Below are 22,957 nucleotides of genomic sequence, written 5' to 3' on the forward strand. Positions count from 1 at the left end.
AATGTAGGAGGAAAACACTCCCATCTCTATCATGGCCTAGGCTGGATTTTTGGAGTATATATTAGTTGAGTGGCTTATGGGTCTTCATTACTTTAACTAATGTACTTCCTGTAGTGCAGACAGAGAAATTTTAAGCTAGTGATTACTTCTGTCTGCCAGATCTTTATAGAGTGCCTGTTAGCCATCCTGCACTTCCAGCTGAGACTCTGAAAGGGTGGCTTTATAAGGACTCTAAGAAAATAACTTTCTATTAGTCTGACACCGAACTCTCACTTTCTGTCATGGGAGAATCAAGACATCCAGAAGGCATTATGTTCATAATACTAATAACATATGTTCTATGTTATTCACAGTACTAATAATATCACCACTTTGGTGCAAAAGCAGAGTGGGGAACAGAAATCTGTCATTGTGTTTTCTTCTTGCATATCTGCATTCTGGGCACAATCTTAACTGATCTCCACGGGTCAAGCTGTGGAGCACGGACATGTTTTATTAGATGTAAAAAGGCATACTCTTCAAGTTCAGAATGTTTGTCTTTATGAAGCACTTTAAGACCTATTGAAGAGCATTAAGAAAGCTCCATCTCATTACCCTTCAGTTTGGGGCAAAAACATAGATAAAGATCTAATACTTGCATTTTAAGCACTGCAGCCTGCTTGCATTAAGTTTGCTTTATGAAACTTTGGGCTGTTTGGACATTTGCCTCTGAATTATGAAGCTGTTATCACTTAAATTCTCACTGGTACAATGGGAAAATAGCTTTTTTTTTTTTTTTCAAAATTTTCTGCAGTAATGGTTGTAATCTATCTTGTCTCAGGGTTAAATTGAACAGTCTTGTGGACACATGGAATTCACATCCATCCTTGTAGAGGTACTATTTTAATTTGTCATTGAAAACAGGGCATTGTGCTTTACTCCATTACACCTACCTGGGGGGCACAGAGAGCCAGGGACTCCACTCTGAGGTGTCCAGTTTGCTCACTGAAATGCTGTGGCAGGGAGAGGCAGCGCAGACATTTTAGTGTTTCGCACCAGCCATGGCAAACTGCAGCAGTTTGCATTCCAGAAAGCATGACTGTTTTTTCTTCTTCAGCCATGCTACTGAAATTGCACACTGGCCTCTTCTCATAGTCTTGTGATTTTTTATAACATATTTCCTGAAATTTGTTCCTCCAGCCCTAAATCTGTACTGAATCTGGCAGTAGAGAGTTGCAATAAAGAAGACCCTAATACACATCCAAGATTTACTAGTAACTCAGACACATTTCTTTCCCTCAGTTCAGCTACAAGAAAGTAATGATGTTTTTTCACTTTTAAACAGTGTATGACAATGAAATGTAATTAATGACCTCATGAAACATTATGCTTTATGACCTTATTAAACATTATGTTTACTTGTTAACTAGTTCTGCAGCTGGACATGCTAGAGCTGCCAAAACTAAATTAAAGTGTAGTAAGAGCCAAAAGATGACTAAGCTGTATGGATCACCTCCTTTATGCTGTATGCTCTTCTTAATGTATCTCCCAGGAGGCCAAAGAGAATTTTGTATGCAAAAACATGGAAGACAGGGCTCTATTATGAAAACCTGTCTTGTTTCTAATAAAAAGTATTTTAACTAAGCTAGCAGGATGGGGAAGCTTCATGCATCATCTCTGTGACAAGTTTAAAACTCCGCCTCGAATATTTACTATGTGTGATTTTTCTAGTTCTGATACACCAAACAAAAAAACCCTCAAAAACCCCCCAAAAAACCCAGCTTGATTTTCAGAACCTATGATGAACAAAAACATCATATCATAGATATTTTTTCCCCCTTGTTTTTATTTCTTCCAAGTCCTAAATATGTTTTCTTACACTGGTTTTCAAGTGCTATGTTTCTTCCATCCTTGTGGTTAACTCCAGGTTAACCCTATTATAGCTCCAGCCAGTTCAATCAGGCTAAACTATGATGCATTTAGTATGAAAGAATTTTTCAAAAACTACAGTAACTGGACATAAGCTTCCGAAAATATATACACCAAAATTTCAAATTACTAAAAGGAGGGGATTACAGTGCACTAACTTGAAATAAACCACAAAATCATCAGCTTGAACTTATTCTTTCTGGAATTAGTATTCAAATGGAAGACTTTCAAAGAGTTGTACTGAGGACTCAGTTAACATATCCTCCTCTCAGACTTTACTATATCAGTGGCACAAACACTCTATGCTCCGAATTGCTTTCTTTGTTATATGTAAAAACAAAGTAATTAGAACAGTAATATTTAACATTTTTCACAAAGGCAGATGTGTGAAACTTAGTGTTGGCCTACTCCAAAGTGGATAATTGTATCATACTTATTTCCCCTCTGGTTTAGTAGAAATGAATTATTTTTTCAATTCCTTCCTACGAGTGCTGTGGAGAAAGAAGTATTGAATACTGTTAAACAGATGCTTCATTAGTGTTGCAATAAATGTTTTCTTACAGGACCTATAAAACAATCTGTCTGGATAAAGACCCAAGAAATAAACTGATTTTTGTTGCAGTGATAAGATTATTTAGTCATAGGCTCTGAAGAAGTATTTGTCCAAAGAGAATTGTTCTCCTTCTGACCAACAGCCACTCCCCCTGATGTTCATCTAAGCTGTTTTCAAAGATTTTCTAAGGTCATTTTCTCCCTGATCTTCTCAGCAATCAAATACAGCATTCCTGTATTTTAATTATAATGGAGATTTTCCTAATATGTGATTGGTATCAGTGCATTTGAGATATGTTAGTCCCATCTTCTTTGGAGAAACCTTGACATACTAAAGAATATGAAATCCTCTCGATTATTTCTCTATCCACATGCTAAATCTACATTACTTCAATCTTTCTCCTCATCTCTCCTCTGCTAGATCACCAATTAGTCTTCATAATGTTTTCAGGACTCTGCAAACCACCTCAGCCTTCATGAAGTTCAGTGCCCAAGACTGTAGCCAGTATCTCAGCTAAAGCACTAGAAACCCTGAAGAGAGTGGAAGGATTGTTTCATGTGTTTTGGAAAGTGTGCACCTATTCATGCACTCCTCTGTGACATCTGCCTTTACCACCTCTACCCAACACATGATCCATGCATCTCTTTAGTCTTGCTTTACAGAAGTGCCACTCAGACAATTGTTCATCATTCTGCATTTCTGCAGCTAATTATTTGTGTAAGACCTCATCTGTGTCTCTACTGACTACTGTCCTACCTTCTCACGCAACGGCATTCATCAGGAGTACTCCCATTTACTGATAAGAAAATATTAAGGACATTTTACAGACAGTCTGACCTGAATTACCAGCTTTTATATCTCACTGAAAACCATGGCTCAAAGCCTTATATTTTTTCCCCAGTGGAAAATGTTGAAGAGAAATTAAAGATGTTTTATTTTTCACTAGGAAACCAAAGTATTTGGTTTGGAATCTACAGATCTTATGACTTAACCTGCATTTACCTGCATTTAGACATGTATTGATGCTTCAGGAACATAGACATCTTCTTGTGTGTATGAAATCTTTTCTCTACAGACATGTTTTTAGTATTTGTTTTTCTTTTTTAAGGAGATGCTTAACAATTCTCACCGATTACTCTGTTTGGCAAACAGCTTCATTTGACCTCCTCATGCTTCCACTTTCAGGCAAAACACCTTAGATATCCTCAAGAGATGTGGTATCTCTGGCTAGCATTGCAAAACGTGCTTTGTATTGACAAGAACAAAAATTTAATATTGGGTTCGGTTTCATACCTGTTTTCTGCTAGAGCAAATCAGTATCAGTATTTCCATCCCTCTCTTCTCCCCAGTTACTCTTGCCCTTATTGTAGTTAGCAAGACCTCTCCTCCTCAGCCTTCTTGTCTGAGAAATGAATAGAGGGGACAAGAGTTCCTGCATAATGCCTGGACACAAAACAGGAGAATCTCCTTCATCGATACATTGTTTCATTTCAAATCAGGTAATGAATTACACTTTTTTCCTACTGATAGGGCTCCTTCATACCAGAAGCACAGCAGTCTCACAATGCTTTTTTTCCTCTATTTAGTGGGTCTGAATGCCATATACTGCACATACCTTTAACATCATTTTCTAACATCTTGGCTTTGTTAAGGATTCGGAAGCTTTTCTGAAGGGAGCTCTTGGCACCATCCTTCAATGATCCTTGAGGACCAGACGTCTGCAGACAAACAAGCAGTGTCAAACATACAGGATAGTCTGAGGTCATAAAAGACATGTGATCATGATCCAAGTGAACAGTCATCTAAATTTTAAATGCACATCAGTGGGCTGTGAATTACATGCCATTGCCATTATACTGGTCTAAAAGTACCAAAATAAAAAATTCTCTAATTTTTTTTTTTTTTTTAATGGGAAGCCAGATCCTCTTTGGAATACCAAAGATGACTTCAATAAAGAAAAACAATGTTTACAGTATTAAAGAAATGGGTTTGACTCTCAGAGCAAAACTGTCCAAAACCAACCAACAAAACATATTGCAACTTAAATATGTATTTATCCTTTCAGCTATGGACAGAACACCATGTAATACTGTATTTCTCTCAAACTGCAGCTACAGAAACTTTAGAGGCCAGACTGGATCTGATGGCTCTAATAAGGACAACTGAGATTCATCTGTGGTTAAATTAAAGAATTATAATTGCTAGGTGAGTAAAGAAGTAAGAAATAGACTTTTAAGAGAAGGGCAAACTGCAGTTAATCTGAAAGATTTTTATTACTAAGTAACCATCCTCCATCATATCATGCTACTTAAAGATCTTTCTTCTGAAAAACATCCATCTCTACCTTCAGTGCAGAGACTGATCAATAGATGGAATGATTTTTCTAAATTAGATTAGTGTTTTCAGTCAGTAGGAAATGCTCCAGGTTCTGAACCACTTAGTGTTCAGTTTGTAAGACTGAACTCAGGTCACACATCATACTGAATACATTTCTTTGAGAATACTCCTGACAGCCAGATAACATTCTATATTAGTCATGGGTCATAGCCTCATAACTAGTATGTAATTAAGAAGCAGCTACTTTTCATTTTCCAGGGCAGACACATATACTCAAAAACTAACTGTGTGTCAATTAAATGACACAATTATTATTGTTATTCATTATTTATATAATGAGCAAGTCCAGAGGTGACATTTCACATACTGCTGAAGCTCTGATGTTTTTCAACGATGTCGTAAAAAACATACAGTGAACTTGCCACTTCTTTTTCTTCTAAAAACCTTAGGGAATGCTTTGGATACTTTCAAAATTCAGAACCATTTTTTTTTTGTTATGGGATACCTCATGGTATATATGTTGCCATGTCACAGGGATATAGCTATTAAAGATTCCTTATATTCAGATGGGATGCAAATGTAAGCTTTTATGTGATTTTAATAACTAAGGCACACATCGCTGTCATTTTCCAAGCTCACCTGAAATACTAAGCTGTGTACATATTCCTTTCAACAACCACAGAAACATATGTGTTTAACAGATCAACAAAATTAGTTTCTTACAGATTTTCTCTACCACATAATAACAACTAGCACTGGTAACAGAAAAATATATAAAACCCCAGGAAAAAATCCAAAAAACTAGCCAGTGAAGCAAACAACTGTTCCTGAAGGAAGAACATTTGGCCAGATTTTGTGACAGATGAACCTGTCAAATCAAATAATACTTTTAAATTTATTTTCCCACTAGCAACATAACCCAGGGTATGACCACTCTGTGACCACAGACTTCAAAAATAAGGATTATTATTATTATTATATTAATAGGCATGGTTGACTGGCTGTTGGAGCAGCTTATAGTCAATAAAATGAAGTTGGAAGGCCAGACGTACAATGCAAAACCAAAAAAATTCATCAAATCAGGGATGGTAATTGGGCATGTGCTGGCAATTAGTCAGAAACAGATTTCAGCATAAAGTTAACACTAGAAAAGCCCTTTCAGAGAGAAATAAACATGTACTGATTAAAAGCTTTACTTTATATTTTTAAAAAACAATTCTGAAAATGAATTTTAATCAAGACATCTGATAGAAAATGTTCTTTATTTACTAGTTTTTCTTGTGGTACATGAGAAGTCAAATTATGAAGCAGTCAGTAATCAAAATCCAAAATTTTATGACTTTGCGTAAGGTGAGTTTGTATGCTTGTGGCAAGCCTGAGTCATGGTGAACCACTTTATGATTTAGTAGGATTTGCAGCCAACAGTCTTTGATGTTATTTTCTAAATTTGGACAAATACTATTAAAAAAAAAAAGAGAATAAAGAAGGAAAGGGGAAAGGGGAAAGGGGAAAGGGGAAAGGGGAAAGGGGAAAGGGGAAAGGGGAAAGGGGAAAGGGGAAAGGGGAAAGGGGAAAGGGGAAAGGGGAAAGGGGAAAGGGGAAAGGGGAAAGGAAAGGAAAGGAAAGGAAAGGAAAGGAAAGGAAAGGAAAGGAAAGGAAAGGAAAGGAAAGGAAAGGAAAGGAAAGGAAAGGAAAGGTTGTGATTAAAAATAAATTTGAAAATTGCAGGGTCTCTGGAATCTAATTTTTTCCAATTCTGCCTCTTCCAAAATGCCCATAATCTGCGGATAGTACCTTCCTCTCCCTGTGCCTTTCTTCATGGCCCCTACCCTCCCCATGCAAACCCAGGGCAGTTTGAATCCCTGCTGCATCTCGTGGCAGAAGTGGGACCATGTTATATACCCAAACAGTGCTGTCTCAATCATGATTTAGAGGCATCAATGCACTGGGGCAGTCTTGAGGCTCACATGAACTTACACAAGTACAAGGTTTTATAGGCCTAAGTGCTAATTCAGATCAGTTAAAAATAGTTCTGCCTTAATCTTAAATTATTTTCTTTTCACATACACTTATATTGTGAAGTTTTCACCTGTGCAAGAGATAGGGTTACTCTCATTTCTACCAGTCCTGAAGATAGATACCAAAAATGTTATGGATGATTTGCACCTCAGGACATCTTCACAAGGATGTCTAGGCAGCTTTATGCCATTATGTAAAAAAATCTAGACACCCAACAGAACTGCTGGGGTAACACCTTCAAAGAAATTCAAAATCAAAGAAGGAAGCAGGACCCTAAACACTCAATGTGTCTTCTGTGTTTCCTGTCACTAGCCTGTAAGTCCTCTCTAAAAAGCCTAAGAATAATCACACTTTTTCCAGATATCCTGTAAAACTATGATTCTGATCCATGAGATACAAGCAGAATCTGTTAATGTGACTCCTTTCTAGTCAGTTACTGCCTTAGTTAATTAATGGAATGTTGAAACAGCCTGAATGCTAAAGATTTCTCATTTGTGATGAATTTATTTTGCTTTCAAAGGGGAGAGCAAATCCATCATAAAAAGCTCAGGAGGAATTTTTCTGTCATATTTTTAATACATTTTTTCCCAGTCATTTATCAGGCTTCCTATAACCACGATGGATTTTGAGCATCTTTTCATTCATGCTTTTAGCAACATTATCTTGATTTAAAAATGAAGTCATTTTTCCATTACAAACCAAAAAAACCCTGAGATATCACTAAGGTTCTTGTAAATCATTTGATCCAGGGACATATAGGATAGAACCTAAAACCAAAACCTGTCCCTACCGTCTCTAGTTCCTACACCAGCTTGTTGCTGCTGGGAAACCTTCATCCCCCTGCCCCAACATTATACCTGAGAAAGGTAAGGATCAGGGATGCATAGTGAGCTACAGCACTTTTCTCCATTGTCTGCGAGCAGCTGGAACTTGGAGCTTTTTACAGAAGACAGGCATCCACAATAGCTCTCATACAGAACAGAACATGATCTCCATCTTCTACACAGAGTCCCCACAGCACCTTCTCAGAAAGCTGGGGCACAGTTTCTGGGTGCTCATCAGTCTGAGGGGGCTTAAATTCACAAATGCTGTCTTCTAGGAGACTGAATTATTGTGCTCCAGACAGCCCTGACTGAGGCTACATTCCTGGTCTTGTGCTGGAGCTCAGCTAAAAGCTCCTTGGGACCTCCAGAAAGTCTCCCTGATTTACCTGGTTACCAGTTAAACTCTTCACCTAGGATGAGCAAACATTCAACAGTCTTTAAATAAAATCAAGGAAATAGAATAAAGAAGTGATGACTGTAGTTCACAAGTGACATATTTTTAAAATCTGGCTCAAAACCCTCACAAGATCATTTAAAAAATAACAGCTAAATCTATTGCTCTGCAGCAATATGGTGGTAAACCACTGATGACCTCTATATCAAGTCAATTACATTTAAAAGGCATCAGCTGCCTTAGTGTTCTTCCTCATCAACTAGATCCCCATTTCAAATATACTGCTCATAAAAAAAATAAACTCCCTGTAATGAATACATGCAGTGGAGATGCTGAAAACATCACCTTAATATTTTCATCTCTTCCCTTGCTACTCACTTGCTTCTATTTACATCATGTTGTCCATCTTGACCTCCATCACCTAAATTATCAATCCTCTTTCTCTCTATATAATCACCCAATGATACATACACTTTTGTTACCATCCTGTAATTGCTAGCTTTGTTTCTGTACTGCTCTTTTTTTTTCCATTTTTAATCCCTGAAACAGCTGCCTGTCTCACTCATTCCAAATTGTCAAAGGAGAAAAAGACAGCATGTATTAAATCTTAATGAGAAGGGGAAAAAAAAGGGCCAGGCCCTAATTTACTTCTGTGGTATAATTATGCATTCTGGTGAAACAAAGAACTATTTACAGAGAACCAGCATATACTAATTTGTGAGGTGAATCTTTTTCATTAAGAGAGAAATACAGTAGTTAGTATTATTTGAAAAAACACTGAAAATGTAAAGAGCCTAGAAATATTAAAATTTTTGTCACTTTATCCCTCTGATGAATACAGACCTTTACAGAATGTGATTGATTTTGCTGTTCTCATAATCCATTTGACTGAAGTAGCTCTCTGCAAGCTACCTTTATTCATGTACAAGTGCTGTAACTACAAGTTGTTTCTGTTCACCTATATGTTTCTATATCAAATATAGGTTCTGGTAATCTCATATTATACTGTCACTGCCTCATGTTTCTGTGGGCCTGTGAAGTGCATGTTTGTTGCCCTCTGACTGACTCCCACAAATTAACTCCTTTGATATTTCACATAAAAGATAATTTTGGCTATGGTCAGAATGTTTTCTCCTCACAGTATATGTATTGAGGAGCCCAGATCCTCATTAAGACTCAGGCAGGAGAGCTGACTTTACTGTACAATCCTATTTTTAAAAGTTCCCTTCATTTTCTCTGAAAATTTGCATGTGCTACCTCATAGTGACAATAAGATTTCTCTGCAAAAACTGGTAGAGTTCACAAAGTGAATAAAACTTTCCACTCCCCTCCTACAATTCTCCTTTTCTAGAATTCTGGCGAGGTGCATGCAGTTCATCTGATGTGCAGAGAAGTGCCTCCAAGCATTTTCATGGAACTAGGGGAGTTAATTAAGGTACGGAGTTCTTTAAATTTAATGAATATATTGCCCACATCTAAACTAGAACTATTGAATATCAAATGGCCTACACTCCTGATTCAAAGCTGTTGGCTTGAGCCATACACAGACACCAAAAGGTGGAAGACAGAGGTGGGGAGGATAGTAAATAAAATGGGGAAGAAAAGTAAGGATCGTGAGTCAGGAACAAATAGGGATGCTCTCTGAAGGTACATGTAGCTCTGACAGGGGCATAGCTCTCTGATCACAACACAAGAATGTTCGATGGCAAAGGTCTTCACACATAGTTTTAAGATGGAAAAACATGGATCTGAGATAAGGTGTAGCACGTTCCACAGAAAATCTAAACCTTCTCAATTTACTCATTTTCCTTACCGCTTGCATAGCTTCATTTGCAAGAGCCTTGGCTTCCTTGGCAACTCTTTCAGCTTCATCTGTGTAATCCTTGATGTTAGTATAAGCATTGAAAGCACGTGTGGCATTGAAAGAGAGGTTTTTCGCTTCAGTAAGGATTCTGTTGGGATGGGATAAGTAAACACACCATTAAACCTGCTATCAGAGCTCAACAGAACAGAGAATCCCACCTTTTCAAACCAAATGGCCTTATTTCTAAGGCTATTTCTAAGGTGTTTCTTTAGAGAGCAATGCTACACTTGAGATTTCAGGAGTTCTGGCATCGTGTGTTTAATGGAATTCACATTTTATCTGTGCAGACAGACATAAAGAACAATGTTCACTAAAAGAGGAAGTTCTGTGAGATAAAAATAGATCAGACACCAAGAAAAGACAGCACTGTGCTTAACGCTCTAATACAAGTCACAAATTCATAGTGTGTGTTTCTAGGCTATGTGCTGAGCCAGGCAACTTGCTGAAATTTGCACTGTATGAACGTGAAGGGTCACCACAGACTTATGCTACAGTAGAATCTCTGAACAACTAATTTCTTGGTCTGGCTGCCAAACACAGAATTGACAGTTTTGAAGGAGATCTCACAGTCTAAACCAAATCCTAAGTGTTTGCTGACAAAAATGAAAAGCATAAGCAGTAATGTTTCATATTGAATGCGATGTTCAATTTACATGAAATACTTCATTCTGATACCTATAAATAGATGAAAAGGTAATTATAAACAGCCAGTATTTACTGGTGCAGTGACAGAGTTCAGCTAACCTCCTTCCTAGGGGAATTTCTAGTCAGCAGGCTGCGGAAATAACTTCTCTTGCACTCTCTCTGTATGATATATTCAAATATTTTCTTCAAAGAATTACTGCACCTACAGAATGAACCTGAAGACAACTATCTCAATAGTCATGACCAATGCCTATGTCGAATTTACTGAATAAAGTGTAAATGGGCTAAAATTCTCACTTGAACTGGATAAGAATGGATCTGAACTTGGATTTTTGCCTCTCTGGAAGATTCTTTAGCCATCCAGGTGTATGGCAATGTAAGAGAGACAGGGATTATTTCTGTTGGACTTGTTCCAGCTCGCAAAATAGTCATTGAGACAGTGTGAGTGGAAGAAAGGAAAATTCATCCTGGTAATGTATCTATTCTCTGGAGAACTGTGACAGCTGGGCTCCAATCCTCGCATCAATTACTTACTGATTTCTACAAAATGCCACAGGAAAGACAAAGTGGACAGAAGGTATAGTCCCTGGACTCAACATGTAGTTAATAGAGGGACAGAGATTCCCTTTAGGTTACTGCAGAAACTGCATGACTGAGCTGCCTCTGCATCACTCCAGGAAAAGCTTATCTCCTTCCTCAACTACAGCTGGAGCTCACCAGGCTACTCTAAGTTTCTGCGATGCTCTGTTAGACAAATGTGCAGCCCAGAATAGTTACCTAGCAAGAAGCTCAAGTACTGCTTAGAAACATGGTTCAACTCCTTTCTGGTTAGGAAAAGAAACCCCTGAATTTGCCAAATACCACTGGCATTTATTCATGAGCAGGCAATTAGCCATAGGGGAGAAGTCTATACTAATGTTTCCTTGTGCACAGCAAAAATAACAATTTTTCTAGGTTAAATTAATGAATGGTTCCATGTTCCAGCACTCAAGAGAACATCCTCACTGTCAATCAATATATTATTTGAATCCTTAGAGGCTGACTGGAGAGTCAGGGCTCTCCCTCTATTTCTCCTGGAAGAAGAAACAGTAATCTACACCAAATTTAGTGTTGTCTGAAAGACACTCAAGTGCCAGTTGTGAAGATAGACACAATTTTTAATTCCTCAAACTGATAGAGACTGTACATGCCCACAAAATATAACTATTTATTGTCAGTGCATGAAGTAGACAGCTTTATCCTGATGCAGGATTACACAGCACCATGGCATTTCTTTGTCATTTTAAGTTATGTATCCATCTGACCACATCAGAAATTTTAACTTTGAACAACCTGCTTTTAGACAACTTTTAATGTCCTTCATTGTTCATTGTCTTTTTTGAGAAACTGAGGTTGATGTCTGGATCAGATGTAGGTATACATGGTACTGTTATACTGTTATAACGTTTTAAACACTACCCTAAGCTCCTTAAGACCAAACTATCACCCTGCATTAAGACAGAAGCACATACATGCACCCATAAAAAAGTCTGTTTTGAATAGTTAAAAACTTCTATCTCAAAACATGTCTTGCCAACATTTGATTAGGAGGCACAATATCCTTTTAGTTCCTTCATGACAACCTTAATGTATTTGGATATTTATATGTGGTTGAGTGCGACACTAGAGTCACTCATCTTTAGAAACAGCGTCCTTCAAATTCATTTTTACCCAGGAAACCACAGCTATCATTACTTCATGCACGCCTCAAAACATGTATTACGCTGGATATCTAGAGTAGTGTAACTACACTGTAAATGAAGCCAGTAATTTTACAAGTATCAGAGATAATATTCTGTCTTTTCCACAAAATTACAGATGCTGGCAAGAAATAACTGTGTTAAGCACCTGCTCACAAGTCTTTGGGATATTCAAGTCTTCAGATAGATCTAAAAGACGTAAGCAGCAAAAAAGTAGCTTATTGTTGATGCTTAAAAAAAAAAATCTTTTTTTTTCATGCAGTGCTTTTATAAAATAATGAAGCTCTGAAGCTATGCTGGGGACAGGTCCAACAGGCAGAATACCCATGGTCTATTTCTGAGTATTACTATTGCAGATTACACTTACTATTATGGCTTGCTTTTTTAAATGCTGAGAATGCAATAAAACAAATGACATCCCTCTCTTTTGCCCCAAAAATTCCAACAAAATCAACAAACCCTTGTTTTATATTCTTTCCAGGAAACTATTTTCATGATGAGTTATAAAGTATCATTCTTCTGAAAGAGCTGTGGTCATATAAATGAAGGGCATTGCAATTCTCACTTACATTTAAGAATGTGATAGTGGTAAACAGAAACTAAAGTTTCTGTACTTGGGTTTAAGCATTTTTGTCCAGGACACCTATTTGTTTTGGGAGAGTGTTTTGAAACCAGTAGAGGAATTACTGTCCACCGCTACAGGGGATTTCTGACAGTAAACAATTTAGCATCACAATAATAGTCTCCTACCAAAATGGTCATCTTAAAATGGAAAATACTACTTGTTTTTAACAATTGTGCATGAAAACATGTAGTGAGCTCTTTAAGAAAAAATTCTATTTTCTTCACAACATAGCAGTAAGCATATGGTAAGTGCTATGAGTGCATCTGAGGGCACTGTTTGCTGTCCATGCAGGCTATGAGAATCACAAAATGTATGAAACCATTTACAAGAGATACACAAATTGACCAGCTCAATAGTTGTACACTTATACAGATCACTGATTATTTGCATACCCCCAGTGACAGATGTCATAGTAGAATGCCCTTCAAGTTCTGTGAAGCAATTTTGCAAACCTGCTTCGTGATTTTAGCACTACCAGTGAATGTCTGCCTTACCCATCCAGCACTGCAGATGATTCATTCAGCTGGCCCGCTCGGTTCTCAGCTTGCAACACTTTTTCTGGAAGCATCCTGTCACGGATTTCTTGTGATAAGTCATCTATTTTATCTTTCAGCTGATCAGACATTGGCTGTATCTTATCTGCAACACCTTCTACATACTGAAAATGACAAAAGAAAAGCCTTTAAATTGCTGAATGCAAGCATTCTGTAGCCCTACTTATATGTAATGGTGTTTTGTCTCTCCTTGTGAACTATTATTTCAGCTTACCCATGCTTTAAAACTTCAGGGAACTAATATAGAAAGAGTAACAGTCTGGACTAGAAGGCAGAGAGGAGATAAACAATATTCCAAGAGTTACTTGCCTTCTACTATGAGCTCAGTAGAATCCTTTATTTTACAATTAAGGAACTGCACAGTTTAAAAGCATTTAAATCCTATTTTGGATTTGTTTCCTAAAAGTAGATACGTGCATAGTTATATTAAATTGTTGCTGTGCTCCACAATAATAACCAATAAACGGCAGAAGTTTCATGTCTCAGGACCCTTTGAGTGACCACAGTGTCTTTTTGCTTATTAAAGCATCTCAGTAAGAACTATAATTTTGAAGACCTTCCATTCCTGTTCCAAGAAGGAATCACTCTTGGATTCCATCTCACTGTGTCTCCTTTCCCATTTCTCCAAAGAGCATTATTCCATTCATTATGACAAGCTTCAGTGCATGCTGGAAATATCTCCAGAACCAATGATACCTCAAGATACCTTTTCTTTTTTTTTTTGTAGCTAAGGCACTGATCTCAAACTCAATTGATAAAACTTTTAAGGAAGAATTTTCAAAAATATTATGCAAAGTGAGAGTGCAATCTTCTCCCTGATCTATCTGGACTTAAAATTGTGGGCATAGGCAACAAATTACTTCTGAAGTTTCCTTCTGATACACACACAAGAGTTTTTATGCAGGTAACTCTACATCTAGATTTATCACAAAGTCACAGTGAGACTGTGAATGGGTCTGCTGCATCTGTAATTCTCAAGATAAAGTTAGTACCGCAATCAGAATACTGTATTTATAAATGGCAGAATTCCTCAAACATTATGAGCTAGCTCATATGTAATCCAATGAATCACTTACAACTCCAAGTTATTAATTTCTATATACCAGACTAGCTTTTCTGCCATACAGCAATTAAGAATTATCCCAAGTCCAATATTCCAGTATTGATAAACACAATGAAAAATTAGGTGTTACTTTAATTATCTATTTTGCTCCCATAATGATGCTTTCTTGTACTAATTCTCAGGTAAAGATGACGAAATACTCACTTCTACAGCTATGCTGATGTCATTTGCAAGTTTATTGGCTTCATTAAGGACATCATTCCCTTCCTGAAGGGTCTTTTCAGTGTCTTGTCTGCCATCTTCTACAGCTTGCTTCCTTTTCTTTGGATGAGTTCACACAAAGAAAAAGATGAGTTGTTTACTAGAACAGTTCAAATGCCAGCATCTCAGTATAGACTGCATTTTGTCACCATGCCACAATGCCCCTTCTGGAATTCCCTGAGCTCTCAGAGCTGAGACAGTGACAACAATAAAGCACATGTAAGATATCTTTCCTTTGTCCTCCTATCCCCAGCTTTGTATTGTCCTCCCACATGGCAGGGTTTTTGTTGCTCTCTAACAGAGGCAATTGGCTGAAGTACTGTTGCAAAATGAATCAGAAAGTTATAAATCCTAATCATTACCCAGATGTGTAAGTTCCTCATTTGTAAATCACCTCTGACTATGAAGGAAAAATTTATAAAAATATTCTGCTGCTTTCCTACTTCTGTCCACTGGTACTTCCCTAGCTATTGAATGCAAAATAAAAAGGTTTGGAGTAACCTGAGGATTCCTGCTTTTCCAGCTAGTAACACTACTGCATATTGTGTGGTAAGGATGGATTTCTGAATAAAGAACTGGCAATTTCCTATGCAAGATCCATTGAGTATCATAGATTAGTTTGATAGGAGGCCATGGCAACCATGTGGGCAGGACTGCTGGAAAGGCACTCTGCTACAGTGACACAGAGAATATTTTAAAAACTGAGATAACAGGTAATTTCTCCAACCTTTATCTATTTAACTTTGGGAAGAAAATGCACAGAACAGAGACCACCCAAATTCATCAGATCACTGCATTTCCTTGATTCAATCAAGCCCAGAAATCTCTGCTGAGAACAGAGGTCTCAAAACTCTAACCTCATATTGTACTTGAGGTGAAAGCTCACTGAGATACAGAGTTGAAACATTTATCTTCATTAGGTTGACTCTGCTCTTTATATCTTGGTTAAATGCTTGTTAATGTACAGTATAATATGCTCTTTAAGTCTCTGCAATTTAAATTAAATCATAAGCAGACCCCTCTTCTATGAGTGAGATAATTTATAACAGCTACTAACTACCAAGAATAGAGTTTGATTTATTACTCTGTAATATCCACATACCCCCTTCAGTCTTCTTCCCAGGGGTTGGAGAAGAAGATGAAAGTATAAGTTTTCTAGAAGCAAATATATGACAGCAAAGATTTTAACTGAACTCCTATTTAAATATTGAGCACACGATTTGAATTTTACATGACTATTTATACTGGGATGAATTTAATTTCCCCCAGAACAATAAATCCAATGTACCTTCCACAAAGCAGATGGTATTATTTCAATAAAGCTGGGGAGTAATTCTACTTTTAAAAGCCAGAGCACTTCCTCATTCTGAGGAACGTGTTGCCTTTAAATTACATCAGATATAGTTCTATTTTAATGATACTTTTGTTTGGCTTATATTTTTGTTTCCATTTATAATCATGCAATGGTTCAATCTTTCATCAGAATCAAAGTAATTGAAGATAAAACTTGTCAGCACTCACCTCTAGCATGGTCATATTTTTTTGGTTGACTGCAGATAAACGATCAGCCTCCCAAATTTTACTTGCAGCTTCTCTTAGCAGATCTCGAGCATCATCAACTTTGCTGTGGTAGTCTGCTAGCTTGTCCTGAACCTCATTTTTGAGATCCTCATTTTTCTTGCTGGGTTCACCAAATATTTTCTTCACCTTGTTCAAAAGATCTTCTGCATTCCTGCAATGCATTGCCACCCATGAAGACACTGAGTTCATATTCCCTACACCAAATAATCTGAATAGTCTGAATAACAGGCAAATGAAATAGAAAAACTAAATCTCAAAGAAAATTAAATTAAGTCTCAAAGTAATTTTCAAGATGATGCACACTTAATAAAGTGAAATGACAGCTGTTTTCAAGCCCTTTCTTAAAGGAGAAATTTTTAAATTCCACTAAGGTCTCATTTATGAAGCAGAATATATGCAAATATCCTCCATTGAAGACTTCTTTTTTCTACTTTTTTTTGGTAAATTTCCATTCTTGAGATCTGACTAGCAAAATGAGGTTTTCTGAAACATTTCAACTTGTCTAAAAGATTTCCTTCACTCACATTAATGTGACATGTGACACAAAGTGGTTTCCTTCCTTGAACTGAGGAGGATTTGTAGATATGCCCAATTTCAAGCTGCCTTGAAGCAGACGACTGCTTTAGACTAGACAGTGAAAAATCATAAATGCTTTCCAGTGAAATCAGAAAACCAGACCCCGATGATCCTTGGATTTATGACTCCCAGTAGTCAAAAAACTTTGCTTATCTAAAATAAATTCTGGAATATTTTTAATGGATTTTGCTGACCCCAGATTTAAGGGAATGGAGTACTGTCATCTGCCTACCTCGAATCAATTTTACACAAGGCAACACTACTGTGTTAATTCAGTGATATGTCAAGGGCAGGGGGAAAAAAAAAGAGGCACTTCAGGCACTTCCAAAATGATGCTTTAGAGATAAGAAAAATCCTAAGTAAACAGGAACTCATAGGATAGATAATAACTAGAGAAGAAATTTATCATGTTTCCACCTAGGACAGATTAAGTTTTTCTTCCTGTTTCATTATGCCAAAGTGTGGAAAACAAGAACTGTATTTTCTGAAAAACACTGCAGTTTGGCCTGCCTATATTCAGTTCCATTAGGAATCTTCTAAAAATAATCATGTAAATAAATGCACACCAAAAAGATGTGGGAAAGGAGGAAAATATATGCTGACACTGGACATAATTTAGATGAAGGGTCTGAAGTGGAGCCAAGAAAAGTCAAATTGTTATCTTAGCTTTGGGCTGTCCTGAGATGGATTAGGATTTTTTTACCATCAGTTCTGCCTTTGGTTTTGATGAAAAAAATTATTCACATTTTGAATTCACAACTTCTGAGGACAAAATATTTAATCAAAAATGAAATCCCAATATTGACACCCTGTCACAGAAGTGTAGGAAGGAATTCAGGATTTCTCTCATACCTCCTCCATTATTCTTCTATAAGAAGCTCATGTCTTACACTTCTGGCAAATTTTGACACCCTTATGACTCTGCAGTTCTGGAGGAAAGGTACAAAACAGATGGATTTCCTTTTTATTCCCTTGCCTCATAGCACAGTTCAAACTGCTTATCCATCCAATAGTCTACCCCAAAACTCTTCCTTGGTGCTCTAAAGATAACACCTTTGTATTGATCTGTTGTGCATTTTCCCTCTGCTCTTTCTAATGAACTATGAGGCAATCTGTCCCGCATAATCCCTTGCTTTAGAATTTCTGTGTGACTGGACTGCGCCACATTTCTTGAAATACTCTCTTATACATTTAAGCTGTGCTGCTTTCACTGGATACCATCCTAGAAAAAGAATAAAACTATACAAAATGGTTGAAGTTTCAGAAGGAACAATCACAGATCTGGCCTAAGACCTGGAATGCTGGATGGTCAGGATCTTCAAAATGAGGGCAAGAGAACAAACAAGATTAGAAATTGATGAAAAACTGATTAAAACCCACCAAGTGCACGTGAGAGTCTAAATATGTTAGAATTGCCCTATCAGGAGAAGAAATAAGCATTGTAACATCATGAATAGCATGGATCATGAACAGCATGGTGATCAACTGTCCAGTGTCTCTCCAAAAAAAAAAGAAAATATCAGGAAGCAATGTCTAAACACAAGAGGCATATCTTCCAACACTGTATGGCTGAGTTATGCAATTCAATCTTCCAGGAAAGTGGATGAAAAAAGTTCACAGAGGCTCAGAAGCCATCAGACAAATTTGTGGAAGAAAAAGTCGCACAAAGATAAAGCGACTCAGTATACTAAACAGAAAGAAAGAATTCTGGCTCACAGCATCCCTTGATAGCAACTCAGTGGCATCTGAGAAAACATGCAGGAATGTTATACAATAGTGAAAGATTTATTTCATAAATATGAAAATCGCGGCAGTTCAGAACAGCAACTGGTGTATTTCTCTGTATGCTCTTTTTAGAGTGAAATTAGCGACTAATGTGCCATTCCAGTACATGAAGGCAATCAGATTACAGCTCAGATTTGAAAATTTTGAAGGAAAATAAGGGAAAAAATGCATATATAAGAGAAGCTTTGCCATCTATGAGAGCAAGAAGACTTCACTTAAGTTTTGAGAATTCAGTGAAAACATAGGAGAGAATCCACTGAATCTTGTCATTCTGTTCTTGGACAAAATTTTGAAAACAGAATACCATCACTGATGAAAGACATCTCACCAAAGAGTAAGCATGATTAACTACCTCAAAGTGATCATGAGGCTGCCAAGAGCCTTACTTTATTCAAAAGTAAGAATTTCTAAATGGGTCTGTAAAGAATACATATGAGCACAGCGATCCACACACATGCATGTGTGCCTGCAGAGTTTTTAGAATGATCCTTCTTCCTTCTTCCTTGCAGAGTGCATCCTATCCAGTATCTTACTACATTATTTAAACAATTTTATAAGGTTTCTCTTTAAGATGCAGTCTCAGAAAGCAACATCTAGGGTCCTTTCCTCCCTGTAATGCACAGTGACTAATTTTCCTTCTGTTGAGTTCACTGCCAAAATTTCTTGGATCTCAGTGACTGCCTATAAAGAGATAACCCTATCCATAATATAAACCATACAACTTTGATTGAAATCAATGAATATATTAATGCATCTCTTAGTATAAAATGTATTCCTTTATCAAGAAATTTAAAACACTCGCTTTGTACATTTCAGGAAGAACGGAAGAAGGAGAGAAATTCTTTCCCTCAAGGAAGCCCTAATGCATTTTCTACTCTAGCTATTGGGCTAGAGTAGGAAATTATTTCATCGTAGTCTGACAGTTTCATGTCGGCTGTAGGATTTGAGGACTAATAACACCATGTTTGAAAGGTCCTTCTCCAGCCTGTCCTAAACTTGCTGACAGCACTTTCAAAGGTCTGGCTAAATTTTTCTCATCCCTACTTTTCCTGGTTTATTTCTGTGTATGAGTAGAGAAGGCGCAGAAGAGGCTCAGTGGAATCAGATGAAAAAGCAATAAAACATTGCTCAAAAATAAGTTTGCAATATATTCTTTCCCCAGAGAACAGAAAGCAAAGCTATCAGAGTTATGGGAAGAAATACTGTACTGGCAGAATTTCCAGAAAATGATTTGGTTTATAAAGTCTAAGGTAGGCAGTGGAAATCTGATTCTATACTGCTTGGAATTCTTAGCTAATTTTGTATTCCATTTATGTCTCCTTACAGTATGCATGCACCTGATAACTGACATTTTCAGGCCTGAATAACTCTATCCCAGACAGTTTTCTGATCCATCACAACTCCAATGGACCATGTCGCTGCTCAGCTGGATTCCCTGCTAGTTGTTCGCACCAGTGAGGAGCTAAGCAAAGTCTACCTCTAGAAATTTGCCATGTCTTACTCATACAAGAAGTAACAAATGACCAGAACTTTAACTTCAAGCCAAGTATTTTTCTGAATCAGATAAGTCTTCAGCATTTTGCATAATGCTTTATAAACAGCTGCCAATATAATTATATACATACATTTATTTACGGATAATTAGATAACCAAACCCTGGGCTTCTGAACTATGCCACAGAGATGGGATATTCTGGCCTACACTACTATAAACATGGCAAAATACATTCTTTTTGACTGTCTAAACTATTGAACAAACTTTCCAGACAGATAATATTTTTATTAGACCAACTAGTTTTCCAGGAAAAAACCCCAAGCTTCCAGATGAAATTTTTAGTACAAAAGCCATTCATCAGGTCTGAAGCAGAAGCTAAAAAGAAACTGAGAAAAATTAGAATTCAATTAGAAATGTTGCTGGTACCTGTGGAGCAGAGAAGTAATTTTCTAGGGATTGCTTTCCACATACGTAAGCATTTCCAAAAATGCAAATGCTATCTTAACAGATATAAAGTATTAGACTCAGATAGAAAACTTGATTGGCAAACATGACAACCACATTTACAAGGGTCAGACATTGTCACTAGGAGATTGAAGACTGGGGTCTCTCTACTCACTTTAATTCATCTTGAGCTATTTTTTCTTGCATACTGAGCTCTCTATTTCTCATCTCTATGACCATTCTTTCAGCCTCACTCTGCAGTTCTGGAAGACTCTTCTCCAAGGTCTTGTCTGGAGTTCTGAGTGTCTCATCCAGTTTTACAGCATCTTCATTTGCAGCTGCAGGGGACCAAAATGTATTTATGTAAGGAGCTAGTAATTAAAAACAACAAAGAAGCTTTAAGCATCTGCCCATCGACTCTATCAGCAAGTGGAACACAACTTGCACTGGTTATTTCTGCTGTGAAATACAAAGGATGGTTAATCCAGTGATCAATAACAAATGAGAAAGTAATATATGTTTAATCAAACCTTTTATTATAGTTCACTTTTCTACACAATAATTTAAGAAGTCTTTATATCCAATACAATAAATATATTGCTCCCCTCCTCCTCCTCCTGAAAGAAACAATTTGCACTGAACCTTCCAAACAAGCAGAAAATAATTTGCTATATTGATGGCAGAATTAAGGAGCAGGCAGTACAAGCAATGAAAATTAGACTAAATTACTTTTGGAGAACCTCAAAATATGCCATTTTTAGCATTCAGACTTAACAGTGCTAGGAAGCATAAACAATTGTGAAACTTTAGAAAATGAAGCAGAAGAGGAATGAAAGACACCCACAGATGTCTGAACCCACTCATGTGTTTAGAAGAAGATACCCAGAAATGGAAAAGAAAAATATGGAGGTTGGAATATATGAAGGTATACTGTAAATGTGTTTGGAACAGCTGAATTATTCCTAACTGATAAAGCTGTATACAGGGCATCATAGTCAAGGACGGACTAAAATCTTTCTGCCACAGCACACCACAACATATTAGAATACACACTTTCACAAGCAACTAGGTCACTTATGACAATCAGTTCGGAACTATCTTCAATTTTAAAAAGTACTGCTGCCCTTCCATAGGTACAGAGTTCCCGAGTAACTGATTTCTCCAAAACGGGACTGTTCCTGGTCACATAGATACTTCTGAATATTTAAATTGAATCTTTAATTAAAGAAGGTAAAATCAGTCTTTCAACCTTCAAATAAATGACTATTTCATCTACACATTGCATAGGTTTAGATCAAATTAAGAAGAAAATTCTAATCTAATGATATTTTTGATTAGCTGGTGAGAACTGAGATTTGTATCTTTAATCATGAGTGGTTATGTATGGAGTAGTGAGGTCTGGAAAAAGACTACACTCTGCTCAAATGGATCGCCGATCACTTCCATATGTAATATATTATGTACCATTACCAAGTTACCTCAGGCCAGGAATAGGCCTATACATTTTTTTTTTTTAAGTTCTGGAATTAAAAATATGTGAGTAACTCCCCTGAATATTTACCTTAAAAGAGAAAATTAATATGTCAGCTAAGCTTTTCTTAGGTTCAGAAAAATTCATACCTAGTTTTATCCTTCTCTTCCCTAACCATGTTTTGTTTTGTGTCTTGGTATGCTGCAAATATCAGAGTCCAGTGGTGGTAAAAGATTTAGGCGCACTGACATAGACAAATGCTAGGAAGTGCAAAGCAGGGAAATTAGTTACAAAGAAAGAAAATTAGTTACAGCTACTCAGAAGTTCAGAAAGTCAACAATCAGCTCAGTAGATGTGAATCAACAGTCAGAGTACGGTCATTAGAACAAATCACTACAACCTTCTCACTTTTAATGAGGAGTTTTGTCAGCTAGGTAAAAGGTATGAATGAGAAGAATGTAGCTGTGTTATGAATCACCATTGGCACCCAGCTGTAAAAAAATGTCATTGGGACGTTATTAGGAGAGCTGACACAGGCAAGTTTTACTCCTTCTGAAGAGCAAGACACTGAAGAAACCTCATTTCATACTTTTTACCTGTGGTCAGGAAACACGGACGTAATTTTCAACAGAGGAAGGGAAATTACATGAAGGTGAGCAAGAGATTTGGAAGAATACTCTTTTGTGTGACTCAGTCTAGAAAAAAAGGGGCCAAAATGGAATATGATACCTCTCTGCAAACATAGTTGGGGGTGGGGGAAGAAGTACTACAGAGAGGAAAAAACATCTATTTGAACTAAAGAAAAAGGTTTGCAAAAGAA

The 22,957-nt window shown here is 37.0% G+C and overlaps 1 protein-coding gene across 8 annotated transcripts in view; it reads right to left on the reverse strand.

The window, feature by feature from the left end:
* The window catches only part of LAMA2 (laminin subunit alpha 2), a 344,213-nt gene that overhangs the window by 53,912 nt on the left and 267,344 nt on the right, over nt 1-22,957 (reverse strand). For all 8 annotated transcript variants that reach the window (XM_082302950.1, XM_082302949.1, XM_082302947.1 and 5 more), the window contains 6 exons: nt 20,842-21,004; nt 16,308-16,518; nt 14,730-14,846; nt 13,403-13,566; nt 9,849-9,987; nt 4,077-4,179 (listed from right to left, as the gene is read on the reverse strand). In XM_082302950.1, the coding sequence (XP_082159076.1) occupies nt 4,077-4,179; nt 9,849-9,987; nt 13,403-13,566; nt 14,730-14,846; nt 16,308-16,518; nt 20,842-21,004 (897 nt within the window). The remainder of the gene's footprint in view (nt 1-4,076; nt 4,180-9,848; nt 9,988-13,402; nt 13,567-14,729; nt 14,847-16,307; nt 16,519-20,841; nt 21,005-22,957) is intronic.

The sequence above is a fragment of the Coloeus monedula genome (genome assembly GCF_965178545.1).
Source record: "Coloeus monedula genome assembly, chromosome: 2".
In the NCBI taxonomy this organism is placed as follows: domain Eukaryota; kingdom Metazoa; phylum Chordata; class Aves; order Passeriformes; family Corvidae; genus Coloeus; species Coloeus monedula.